General features: G+C 41.5%; 1 protein-coding gene across 1 annotated transcript in view; it reads right to left on the bottom strand.

Moving 5' to 3' along the window:
• Window positions 1-3,299: 3,299 nt before the first annotated feature.
• LOC124784833 overlaps window positions 3,300-14,207 on the bottom strand; it is a 351,151-nt gene continuing 340,243 nt past the window's right edge. Inside the window, exons 7-9 of the mRNA XM_047254132.1 lie at window positions 13,914-14,115; window positions 8,200-8,316; window positions 3,300-5,853 (exon numbers count right to left, since the gene is read on the bottom strand). Of these exons, the coding sequence (XP_047110088.1) occupies window positions 5,736-5,853; window positions 8,200-8,316; window positions 13,914-14,115 (437 nt within the window). The 3' untranslated portion in view covers window positions 3,300-5,735. The remainder of the gene's footprint in view (window positions 5,854-8,199; window positions 8,317-13,913; window positions 14,116-14,207) is intronic.

The raw sequence follows: 14,207 nt of genomic DNA, 5'->3' as shown, positions 1-14,207 counted from the left end.
ATGATCTATGGCCGATCTCCCACTACTTTATAACGATCTTGATTGTTCCAGGAATGTAGCAGCTGCAGCAACTGGGACACATCGCCATCGCTTGTCACGGTAATGATGCATGATACCTATTCTAACAAATCCAACCTTGCATGAGCTATCGCAGCTAGTAAGCCACTACTGCTCTCACTACCCATCCCACTGCCGCAGAGGTTTTTTCCCACGGCACGAGCCATGGAACTTTTTTCCCTCTGCTCTTCAAATCGCTACCCTCACTCGCGTTTCGTCCACTATCTGTCACCTGATGGACCGTGTTAATGCGTAGCCTTACCCAGACGCACGGACAACATCACAGCCCAGCATCCTGTGATCCACTTACTAGATAACAAACATGTTTACGGAGGTGCCAGTAGAACTTTTGGTTTGGTCACCACGTTGGTGCGGGCGTGGAGGGGCCTCATCTCTCTTTTAAAAACGCAGTAGTTAAGACGATTTGGAAACGTGTCAGAAAGGTAGAATGGACTTACCGAGTTTCGACCTGCCCGTAACTATAGCTTGAATCAAGTTGCCCCTATTTCATGATCCTAAAAAGTTAATGTACCATTTATTGCCCCTATTTCATGATCCTAAAAAGTTAATGTACCATTTATTGATGTGCCATTTACAGCCACCCATCACAGCATAATAAAAACGATAGTAAAAAATGTCCAAAACGACAGCAACCGGGGACAAGTGTTGTTCATTGAAATCTGTTTCAAATGCGATATGAATTTCTGCAGTCTGTATATGATCGTGCATCTCAACCAGGCTCCAATCGAGAACTGCAACGGGGAGAACAAGTAAATTGTGTTTTAAGTAGAGCATCTCGCAAAAGGCCATTTATCACAGGTGTTAAACTTGCATATCTTCTGTGGTCCCAAGATAAGGATAAGCTGCACGAAGGCAACGAACTCTGCTCTATGAAATAAGAAGATAAGCACAACGGGGAAGGAAATGTATAAGATTATAGCCCAGAGTGTAGTTTTGTACGGAGTTGAAGCCTCTGACATGAGCAACAATAGTAAGAATAACCTTTTTGCCATTGATATGGATTACTTGTGACGAGCATGAAATCTATTTGCAGCTGCGAATACGGGCAAGCACCAGCTAAATAACGGAATGACGACAGTGAAAATTTGTGCCGGACGAGGACTCGAACCCAGATTTAATGCTTATTATGAGCGGCCAGACCATATGTTGTGAACCATGTTCTACAATTTGCACTCGTACAATAATTATGTATATTACCGTACTCATTGTCGTCACTTCATTATACAGCTGATGGTTCGCAATATTCGCAACGGCGAATATATTTCGTGTACTTCGTAACGCCGCAGTGCCTGCTCCTTGGGACATACCTGCATGTCCGAAGGTACATTGTATCGTACTTGTCAACAACACAGACGCTACAGTATCGCACCTATCCGCCGACACCGGGCAAGCGACTTTCAATTAAAATGTCTTCCCTATACGGGAATATACGTAATTAATGTACGAGTGAAGGTTGTAGACACACGGGTGGCGACATATGGGTGTTTGGGGTTGTCCATAAGTCGTGCCCGGATAGCCTAATGGTAAAGCGATCGTTCGTGAAAAGTGGGAAATCCGGGTTCGAGTCCTGGTGTGGCATAATTTTTCATTGTCGTCATTCCATTGCACAGCTGACTGTTGTCTATATCCGCCACTGCGGATATTTTTAATGTATGAAAATGGCGTGATCCGACAAATGAAAAAAATATTTAGGTATATCTCTGAAACATTCATTAAAAACAAATTAGTGTGAATTCTTAAGGGAACAAACTGCTTAGGTCATCGGTCCCTAGACTCACACACTACTTAAATTATGCTAACACACACTCATGTCCGAGGGAGGACTCAAACCTCCGGCGGGGGATCATCGAAAACAGCTACCGTGCTTTGGACGTGTGATTACGGCGAATGAAGTCAGAACAGCAAATAGGATGCTAAGATGGATACTTTCCCAGCAAAAGTAAAGGGGTCACGCACGACCCAGCTGGCAAGATAATGTGCAGGAGATAATGGAAGCAAGAAATATGAACAAGCCGTCCGGTGTGGCCGGGCGGTTCTGGCGCTTCAGTCTGGCACCGCGCGACCACCACGGTTGCAGGTTCGAATCCTGCCTCGGCCATGGATGTGTGTGATGTCCTTAGGTTAGTTAGGTTTAAGTAGTTCTAAGTTCTAGGGGACTGATGACCTCAGACTTTAAGTCCCATAGTGCTCAGAGCCATTTGAACCATTTTTGAAATATGAACATATAGGACAGTCAGTACTCAAGAAGAAGGCGACTGGTGGCGGAGAAGTGGCGCCAGCCATAAGCAGTCCCCAACGGCAGGATCTTTTCATGAAGTTTCAATCACCAACTTTCTCCTCCGAATGCGAAAATATTTTGTTGGCGGAAGATATTGTCATCATAATAGGACAAATCAAAGCTCGCCCCGCTTGACGTAAGTGCTCGTTTTTCCTGAGTAGTTTTGGAGCTTGGACTGCTTGAGAAATAACATGAAAGTGTTCAATGAACCCTCTGTCAAGGGCTTCATTGTGAAATTGTGAATTTCACACTAATCAAGTAGATGTAGATGTTGCTGTAAATGAAAAAGATGTCTTGAATGGGCCAGACAATCCACTGGACAGTATCAGACTCGATGGAAGCGGTATTATCATACGAGTTGCGATTTTGCCTCCTTTCGAAAAATTTAATGTGTCTATTGTTTCAACTATCCAATGAGAGTTTAACTCGCAGTGTGTGAAAGGTGTGTTTCAGGTCGCGGTGGCTGTGTGATGTTTTGGGGGTATCTTTTGTACCATGAATTGTGCTCTCTTATTAATTTTTTCCCTCAACATGAACCAGTATAGTTTCTTCAACACTTTCAGTCGCCCTTTCTTGAACATCTTCAGATGTGCATCTAAAATGATTTAACTTTAACATATTCCTGAACACAGAAAATCAAGTTTAAAATTGTGGCATTAGGATATGGACTAACTGATTATAAGGTGGCACAAACAAGTGAGGAGACTGACAGGTGAAAAGAATAAATTCTATGTTTAATTTGTGAACATGCATTCATAAAATTGTGTAATTTGAAAACAATGGAGGAGGCATTGTTCTAATGGTCCAGAATTTGTACTCCTTGTCCTCATTTGTCAACAGAGAGTGCTACGGCTGCGAACAATAGTACCACAAAACACAAGTGTATTGCTTTATTATGTGGAGGGAACTATATTAGCAAGAAAAGAATTAATGTCTAATAGTATTGTTTTTTGCATATCGGCGTCTCTCATTTATTTTAAAAATATACAGGCTATAACACTTTACATGTAAACTTTAATGCATACAGTAACACAACACACAACAGTGACAACAAAGGAACTAATCTCACCTTGGTACACATTCCATATAACCCTGTTTGAAGTTTGTAGGCGTCCCCACAAAATGTTTGGCCAATAAATAGTGGTAACAGTTGACAAAGCCCCAAGAAAAATCACAATCACATAGGGACATTTCATACCCTCAGGCATTGTTCCCACAGTACAAGCATGATTGACATACCACTAATTTTGTGTTGTAAATCATATTGGAACAATAAACACATATGTATGATGAAGGTTTCTTCCAGAAATCTGCTTTGTTGCCTCATCTTCCCTACTCATACCTGTAATCGCGAATAGCGTATATATATATATATATATATATATATATATATATATATATATATATATATATATAATGATCAGTAGTTTAACTGAATTTAGGAGGCCGAAAATTCGAGCAAAACATATAGATTACACGACATAATTTGCTACTGTTTTTGTAGTTCGTTGCAAGTGACACTTGGAAACTTTTTAGTAAACTCTTATTTTTAACTCATCCACGTATGTTACCTTATTGAATATTCAAGGAGCTTTTCCAAAGCAATTTGTAATGTTTCAGAAGTTCATTTGCAATTTTTTAAGTATTTAGTTCAGATATTTCATGATGTTTAATGATGCTTGCAGTCAGATAGTTGAACAGCTCTACGGAATGTAAACAGAAATTTGTTGCTATGTATAGAATTGTGAATTATAACGTAGTGTGACTAGTCGAACATAGGTGATATTAAAATCATGGGAAAACTGCAAGAGCAAAAACAATGAATTGTGTAGTTAGAATTAAATACCTTAAAACTGTCAGCTGATGGGAAACTCTTTGATAAATCTAATTTTTTAGGCATATTCAGATCATGTTAAGTCAAATATTACAATGAAGCTTAAACTTAGACAAGTAGAAATATATTTAGCAGAAAACTGAAAATTGATATGTTGACATACCAAATGAAGAGGCAGAATATGGACAGTCATGTTATACTTGTAGTCGTCTCAAATGAAACAAACATATGATAAGTATCTCGCAGTAAGAAAATTTGTTAGAGGGCGTAGAGATTGAGCAAGTCTGTATCAAGGCTACAATACTGGGTTCAATTCTACAGAATTGCGTAGCGGATCTGAAAAACCGAGATTTAATCATCCCAAATGACTACTTAAACGTGATTACAGTCAATTAAGAGAAGCATGTAAGTTTAAAAACTTGAAGGTGGAGCATGTACAATAGTTTAAATGAAATATATTACGAAATAGAATGACTAACTCTGATTATGTGAAAAAATCAAGAAATAAGTATGAAGTCAGAAATTTCTTTTTCTCAGATCCATTACGCAATTCTGTAGAATGGCAGCCATTATTCTAGCCTTGACAAAGACTTGCACATCCTTTGTGCCCACTAACAAATTTTCTAATGGATCTATTAGTATGATTTGTTTGTTTCATTTGGAATGACTACAAATATAACATGACTCTCCATCTTCTTGATATGCTGACATATAAATTTTTAGTTTTCTTCAAAAAGAATTTCTTTTTACTTTTGGTTTGAGGTTCATAGCAATATTTAATTGAATCTACGCTGAAAATTGTGCGGTAACATAAAATCACAGGCGTATTTATCTGCGTGTCGTCAGTTTGGAGATAATCAAATGATTATGTTAACAGGGAACATAGAAATATTCGGAAAGTGCTGTACTGTTGATAATTCTAAATCCGCAGTTCCGACTTATTCTTATCCCGGAACAACGGGATACATAATTGCGTTTGTGACGTAACACGTTCAAGAAAGCATCAGTGTTAATTATTTTTCATTGACAGGTCCTAGTAACATTTGATTAATTTGATACCTGAAAACTAGTCTGGAAGATGAGACAACTATTACTTGAGTGCCACAACCTTTCCACAGCTATTCCTTTAAGGCTAATACTTGTTGTCACACCACGTCAGAAAAAAGGAGTCCAATTGCAAGGAGCACTCTGTATTGTGGTAACAACGATATTATTCGAAATTTTGTACAGAGACCCCGCTCCAAACGCCACACGTAACGTCCAAATGTCTTATTATGTAAATGGCAAGTTGTAGTTGTTTCCTTCGACAAAAATGATAACGTAAAAAGGAGAACACATCATTGTTCCAGACAAGCTACTCCTCACAGAAAAATTTAGTCTCTAACTACGAGTACAAATAAGAGCAAGAGCTCTTTAAGTTGACGAAAAAATAATGAAATCTTTTGCGGAGCAAGTACAGTTTTCGGGGAACTTAAAGCTGCAGATTGCTGACCCTAAACGTGTGTGCAGCGGGCCGTGGAGACGTGGCCAGGTGTGTTGCCGTGGTCAGTAGCAGAAGCAGCGCTCCCTGGGGCAGCGCGGCGGGTACACCAGGCACTGGTCCATACAGTACTCGTCGGCGCCCTCTCGGCCTTCCAGTTCGCCGATGGCGTCGCACGTGCGCCTGCGAAGCACCCACAACATCACCAGCACCTCTTAGCTGAACTCTTAGGATTAAGCTTAGTATAAACTAAGAGTCAACTGACGACAAGTTCTGTTGTATCAGGATGTGACATCCCGTCGAAAGCGAAGTCAATGCGTACAGCACTTGTGAGCATGAATTGCAGTAAGTGCAGTAGCTCTTGTCTGTAGCCTCCACGATGGAATCTCTACGTGTAAGATGGCGAATTGTCCTCAGATTTTAAGAATAATGCAGTAAGTTCAATTCCAAAGAATGCCAGTGCTGACAGGTGTGAATACTTTTGGACTGTTAGTTCAGTAGGTCGTAGTTACAAAATACTGACACGATTTAGTTATAGAATACTGGGAAAAAACTGGTAGCAGTTGACTTGGGGGAAAATACGTTACTCTACAACGTATCTTAGAAGATAGGTTGAAGAAACTCAGTCTAAAATTTGTGGCATTAAGATTTAGAGAAATATTTTTTACAATCAAATGAAGCTATACAGTTCCAGAAACGATTTCAAGTGTCAGACATCTGTGGTGTATATTAGCAGACTGAGGCGATGAAAGTAAATTTGTTCCAAGGCCGGAATTCGAAACTGGATCAAGGTGACCATATAGAAAAATTCACCGACACGAAGGCTCTTGCTGTACAGAAGGGCTATCACACCTGCTTGTTCAGAGAGCCCCTAGAAGTATACAAACATGAGAATAGCTTCAACAAGAAAGAAGAAACCCTTAACGTGAACGGTTCCTGGATTGCCGTACTGCAGCAAACGATCGTTGCAGGTAGCAAGGGGAGAACCACAACGGAAATGCCTACGGAAAATCCGTTGGCGCGCCAGGTACATACAATGCGGCCGCAAACTGGGCTCCACTCCACCACCAGCAGTGAAGGGTGAAGCTTTGACAATGCCAGTCACTCGTGCTGGAAAAATGTCAGAAAAATCATCAAACAAACGTCGCCCGAAGAACCCGAGTGAGAAGCCAACAGGCAGCTTGTCTTGAAATCTGTTGCGAAGAAAAAAATGGAGAACGAAAGAAGGCTGCAGTTTAGCGTCCAGAGGCTATCAAGATTACTGGACACCCAGCACGTCATTTGGATAAGGATGCCAATGACCTTGTTTTGGCACTTGAGTGATTAGGGAAATCACGAAAGGATAGCTTACAGGATGTTTGACTAGTGCCTCCTAAGCAAGAGTCTGCTGCCCCTCCTCGATCGAAAGAAGTCCTGGCTTTCATTTCAGCGAGATACGGATAAATGTAAAACATGAATCAGGACTGCCACGTTGAAATATACCTGGAACCGAAGGTCAAGATAAGAAACCGATTCCTTGTGACTGAATGATCTACGCAGAAATATCTAAACTAGCACTGTCCTCCTCAACATGATGGACCTGTGCGTAGACGCACAAAGAAACTTAATGAGGTGATGCACCAGGACCTACAGCACAACTTCCAACGACGGTATTACAATCTTGATGATTTTTTCACTATCTCTAAGAATTCATAAACTAGATTCAAATAATTATCTGAAGGAAAAAACTTCGAAGTAAATAGAAATTCTCTAGGAACACTATGGAAGCAAATTCAAAATTCGAAACTCTGTTACGAATACATCGCTTAACACTGAGCGTAGGAATTATCAGTTCTAATAGGAGAAAAAAACTGTGTTAGAACTGAAATGAAGCTTTGTATAACTACTTACAAGATTTTTTATCACACTCAACTGGCACAGGAAGTGCAAAAATATTAGGATGATGCCACAGTGGTACTCAGAGGGCATAACTAAACGTACTATGGGAACGTCCCACGCATGTACAAGTGACGAAAAGTTAAATGACTTTTGAAAAACATTTTTGACATGCAGAAAACGTAGGTGCCATATCACTGATGAACTGGAGCAGGCTACTTAAACATAACTTGGGTACTACCCTTAGCTGCGCTGCATTATTCTCAGAGTTGAAATTAAACCTGAGAATATAACTTCATCTGTGAATATGTACACTGCAGCATGCAGTCTCTATGTGTCAGAGACATATAAAATAGAGTACACAATTTTTATCTCTCTGACCGTCTTTCTCCATCATATGTACACGATCCACTCAGCATCTAACTTCTGGCTAAAAAAGGTCAGTAATAGAAAGGCAAATTCAAGTGTTTGCGCTAAGAACCAAAACAGCACTATATGGATTCCCAGAATGACGAAGACACCAGGTGGACTGAAGTTATGGGATGAATCCTTCCTTTTGCCATCTTAGTTGATAATTTATAAATAGTTCAGTACATTTGCTTCCTCTTCTAGTATTTATAATTTTTGAAATCTGAGAAGACAGTGAATACTCACGGACAGTGGCAGAGCTCGGGAGGACAGTTGGGTGGGTACCGCAGGCAGTTGGTCTGGCACCACTCGCCCATGCCGGGCAGCGAGCGATACAGCGGCGTCGGCTCACACACCTGCGCCCTGTAAGGAAGAAGTGTATGTCATTAAATCGTACATCTCGGTGTACACAGCTTAAAACACAGGAATTATCTGTTTTGTGCTCAAACATCTCCTCTGGAGTCTTTTTCCACTCGTACGTACATTCTCACTGAGGAGTGTAGGCATTACCTCCACCATACGAGATGATTCTATACTCTCATTACACACGTTGAGGAGGTTTAGAGAAGAATTAATTTGATTTGGTATGATAAGGATGTTCATAAGGTTTCACTGTTACAAGTGAAACATGATTACCACTCTTTCTATATTTTTTCACTACAAGAGGAAAAGCATACTGGACGAAAACTAAACATTACTTTTATATGCTTTAGAGCAAATTTTGTTTAAGCAGTCAGCAAATAATTGGATTGTTGAGACAAAGGACTTGAGCTGGTCTGTCAAAAGTACAGACATACTGAAATCGAATTTTTGTTAAACGCCTATGGGTGTAAATATTGTAAATTCCCTGCTCAAGTTGGATAACACAATAAATTAATCAGCACATAAATAACTTATCCAAAACATATCACGGTTTTCCTCTTTTCGACTTGTTTATGGTCCCAGGATGATAAATTATACTAAATAAATTATCGAGTGAGATTTTTGTAAGCCATCTCCTTTGTGGATGAATTACTTGGATAAATTAAATTTATTTTTGAGTCTTCTGATAACGTTCTCTAGAATTTAGCTTCCCCACATTTGGTTTAAGTGGTTGTTCCGTGTGGAATAGCTGATCGCGGATTCCTATCTGTTGTCACTGATTCGAGTGACTGTTTATCGACTGCGTAAATCATTCTGTCTGTTACATGTGTTACATTTATTCGAGGACGACAGACAGTCTTTGCATCAAGTCTGCTATCAGCATCCCTTTAGGTACTCCACACACTACCATTAGTTCTGACGATATCCTCTCAGTAAGAATTATGTACTAAGTTCTGTTTGCTATAAATCCTCAATCCAGTACGATACCAGATCCAAGTTTAACTATTTATTTTGTATAACAAGGCACTGTACAGAACTGTAGTGAAGGCACATTCTTCTAAAGTATCACGCGCTGATGGAAGATTTGGAACACGTTATGAGTTTGCCATTTAAACCAACTTCGTGCTTCGCATGCCGCGGGCTTCCGGGTTCTTGTTCTCTTTGCTGAAAGAAGAAGCAACCATCAACGAACCCCATGTTGTTCCAGTGCCAGTCATTTTCACTTTCAGTGGAGTAAGTTGTCGTGATATTTTTAGAGCAAAGGAGTGAAGGACCACACGTTGACTACATCAACAGCATTTTCCGTGATGCTGACATTCACCTACAGTTCCATGCTGGAACGGGTTGTAGTCCTTGTGACTGAAGACCAGGCGTCTGTTAGTAGCCAAGGAATAGCACCAAGACTCAATGCTGAATATGATACGTAACAGCAACTCCAAACTCGTACCCCCCGACAGACAGTACAGGCGCTATGATCGGCAGGATTCCACCTCAAATAACGTCATCTTAAGGTCGCTAAGCTCTAATATCTACTCTTTTCTTCCAGCAGGTTTTGTATCATAAATAATTCTGTACATGGTTTTCCAGAGCCCTTTCTCGTCGCAGATAAATAAAAATTAATAAAGTAAGATGCTTAAGTTCGAGAAACAGTCATGATTGGGCTGAAGAAAGCTAAATATGGTTTTCAAAATTTATACGTCATCAGTCACTGTATGGCGTTTCATAAGGAACGTGAATGGCGTGTTCCTCATTTCACTTTTGGTGGTAAAACCCATGCTACAGGAATCCGTATTACTTTTCTCATGGGAATGCGCAAAATGTGAAAAAAGTAGCATTGATCCTACGGTCCAATTGCTTTGCCTCCACATTCTCAGAATTCCAGTATGCTGAATTTTATCCTGTGGGGCCGAAAGAAATGCACCCAGTTATGAAGCCTCTGATAGAATAACACCTGCTTCCGATACATTTTTGACTAGAAAGTGTTGATGAGGCCGTTTACTTGAACGTGATTTGTAGGTACAGTTACTGCATCAAATGCGGTTCACGGTAAGTCGAAACGTTCCTGAAGTCCGCCTCGGTAGCTGCGTGGTCAACCGGCGGATTGCTAAACAAAGGGCCCGGTTTCGATATCCTGCCAGGTCGGAAATTTTCTTCTCTCAGGGATTGGGTATTGTGTTGTCTTCACTTTTGTATCATCCTAATTGACACTACTGCTGAGATGGCTCAAAGGGCACAATCTGAAAGCCAATAAATTGAAAAAAAGAAAGAATCGTTCCTGAAAATGATCGACGTAGAGGATCAACAACAATCGTATTCTAATCTTTGGTTCAACAGATGCGGAGTAACTTCAACATGAGTCTGATACCTCAATCATAATCGGGTAACACTCCTTGAGCCGGATAAAGTGCTGTTTAAGATTATGTCTTCTCTTTCACTCTTCAAGCTTTAAAGTGCTTGATGGCAGTTTATAAACATGCTTTCCAATGCACACCTGTATGATATATTTTCTCAAGTGACACTTGTCTGCTGCCAAGTAGATTATTTTTAAATTCATTTTACCATTCCGTGTTTTGAATCTACATCTATATGTACATGACATCTACATCCACACGACTACTCCGCAATTCACACTTAAGTACCTGGCAAAGATTTCTTCCAATAACCATCAAACTATTGTTCTACCATTCCACACTCTACTATTGGGTGGGAAAAATGAACAGTTAAATTTTCCTGTACGAGTTCTGGTTTTTATTATTTTATTACGATGGTCTTTTCTCCCATGTAGGTTGACGACAGTAAAATTTTTTCACATTCAAAGGAGAAAGTTGGTGACTGGAATTTCATGGAAAGATCTTGCTGCAGCGAAAAATGCCTTTGTTTTTATTATTGCCACCCAAACTCTCTTAATATATCTGTGACACTCTCTCCCCGATTTCGTGATAATACAAAACGAGCTGCTCTTCTATCGACTTTTACATGTCTTTCTTCAAACTTATCTGGTAAGTATCCCATACTGTACAGAAATGCTCTAGCAGAGGACAGAAAAGCTTAGTGTAGGAAGTCTCTTTGTATCTTGAAAAAGTTCTAGCAATAAAAGGCAGTCTTTGGTTTGCCTTCCTCACAACACTACCTATGTGATCGTTCCAATACGTCGTTGGTAATTGTAATTCCTAGGTATTTAGTAGGATTGATAGCCTTTAAATTTGTATGATTTCTAGTGTAACCGAAATTTATCAAATTTATTTCGGTGCTGCCGGCCAGTGTGGGGCCGAGCGGTTCTAGGCGCTTCAGTCTGGAACCGCGCGACCGCTACGGTCGCAGGTTCGAATCCTGCCTCGGGCATGGATGTGTGTGATGTCCTTAGGTTAGTTAGGTTTAAGTAGTTCTAAGTTCTAGGGGACTGATGACCTCAGATCTTAAGTCCCATAGTGCTCTGAGCCATTTGAACCATTTGAACCATTTCGGTTCTCATGTGGATGACCTCATACTTTTCCTTATTCAGAGAAAATTGCCACTTTCTCCACCATACAGATATTTTTCATATATCAATCTCTTAACTGTGGTTTTGGTCACGTAGGATGCAAGTAGACAGAGGTGCGTGCATTCGTAAGCAAGTTTATCGTATAAACACTACCTCATCCCACCTCTCTACATCAAAATCATACTCTGCAAGCCACCTAACGGTACGTAGCAGAGGGTACTTTCGGTATCAGTACCTGATCCCTCCAAACCTGTTCTACTCGCGAATAGTGCGTGGAAACAATGATTGTCGGTAAGCCTCTGTATTGGCTCTAATTTCTCCAATTTTCTCCTTGTGGTCAATACGCGAGATGTATGTGGGGGAGAAGTAATATGTTGTCTGAATCCTCCTCAAAAATGCTGTCCCGAAATTTCAGTAGTAACTCTCTCCATGATGCACAACGCCTCTCTTGTGACGTCTGCCAGGGGAGTTTGTACAGCATCTCCGTAACGCACTCTCGCCAGCTAAACGATCTCGTGACGAAACGCGCCGCTCTTCGCTATCTCCTCTATCAGTCCTACCTGATATGGATCCCAGATAGATGAACAATAATCAAGAATCGGGTAAACAAGCACCTTATAAGCCACTTCTTTCGTGGATGAGTTACATTTCCTTAAGATTCTTACGATGAATCTGAGTCTGGTGTCTACTTTTCCCACTATCTGTTTTTTTTTGTCAATCCACTGAAGGTCGCTGTGGATAGTTACGCCTAGATGTTTTACGGCAGACGCTGTCTCCAGCTGTTTGTTATCAATAGTTCAAATGGTTCAAATGGCTCTGAGGACTATGGCACTCAACTGCTGAGGTCATAAGTCCCCTAGAACTTCGAACTACTTAAACCTAACTAACCTAAGGACATCACACACATCCATGCCCGAGGCAGGATTCGAACCTGCGACGTAGCGGTCGCGCGGTTCCAGACTGTAGCGCCCAGAACCGCTCCGGCCGGCTTATCAATAGTGTAGCTGCACAGTGGTGGATTTCTTTTCCTATGTATGCGCAATATCTTACATTTATTAACGTTCAGGGTCAACTGCCAGAGCCGCACCGATCATCGATTCTCTGCAGATTGTTCTGCAAATTATTACTATCTTCTGGCGTTGCTACTTTGGTATAGATAACTGCGTCATCTACGAATAGCCTTAATGAGCATCCGACGCTTCCTACTAGATCTTTTATATACATTGTAAACAGCAACGGTCCTATCACACTTGCCGGTAGTACTCCGGATTTTACTTTTAAATCTGTCGATTTTGTTCCGTTAAGAGCGGCGTGTTGAGTCTGCAAGAAAGTCTTGAATCCAATCGCAAGTCTGCTCTGATACCCCGTAAGCTCATAGTTTTTTCGTCAAACGGCAATGTGGGACGGTGTCAAATGCCTTACTGAAATCAAGGAATACGGCATCAACCAGAGCGCCGTCGTCCACTGCACTGTGGATCTCATCGAGGAACAGAGCGAGCTCAGTTTCGCAGAATTTCCGTCTGCGGAATCCATGTTGATTTTTATAGAGGAGATTTTCATTTTCCAAAAAGTCATAATTCTTAAGCCTAAAACATGTTCCATAATTCTACAACAGTTTGACGTCAACGATATAGGTCTACCGAATTCAGTATTTCGGACTTTTCTCTGTTATCTTCCGTTTCGGTGCCGTTGTGGTCGCTGAGAGAATGAATAGACGATTTTGACCCACTTACTGATTTTACATACGACCAAAATCTCGCCGGCCGCTGTGACCGAGCGGTTCTAGGCGCTTCAGTCCGGAACCGCACTGCTGCTACGATCGCAGGTTCGAATTCTGCACCGGCCGCTGGGATGTGTGTGATGTCCTTAGGTTAGTTAGATTTAAATTGTTCTAAGTCTAGGGGAGTGATGACCTCAGGTGTTAAGTCCTATAGTGCTTAGAGCCATTTGAACCATTTGAACCAAAATCTCTTAGGGTTTTTACCTCATCTTCATTACGCCCCAATTTCCTGCCTCTCAACCAAAGACAGAGAGGATCCGACTTTTTCAGCGATTCTTAGTTGTTGGGAAGCGAGGTGGAGGTCCTCAGCCGACGGCGAAAGCGTTGCGTACGCACCGGATTACGAGCGGGGCGACAGCGCCAGGCGTGCGGAAGTCGCGGTAGTAGAGCAGGTGCGGGTTGTCCTGCGAGCTGACGAAGGACGGCGGCAGGCCGCCGATGGCGGTCACGATGGCCACGTCGGCGCAGTTGACGAACGTCTCCGTAGGGCCGCAGCCGACCGCCTCCGACCCGTCGGCACACAGACCCCAGTTATTCGCTGAAACACCGTCACACCAGCTTAACAGAACTAGCAGAAGAGGTTTTCTCCACGCTTACAAGGAACCGTGCGAACTTCCCCTCGCCGATTTG

Source organism: Schistocerca piceifrons, chromosome 1, assembly GCF_021461385.2.
Source record: "Schistocerca piceifrons isolate TAMUIC-IGC-003096 chromosome 1, iqSchPice1.1, whole genome shotgun sequence".
NCBI classification, from domain to species: domain Eukaryota; kingdom Metazoa; phylum Arthropoda; class Insecta; order Orthoptera; family Acrididae; genus Schistocerca; species Schistocerca piceifrons.
The sequence above is the reverse complement of the archived record's forward strand: the minus strand, read 5'-3'. Positions and strand labels throughout refer to the sequence as shown.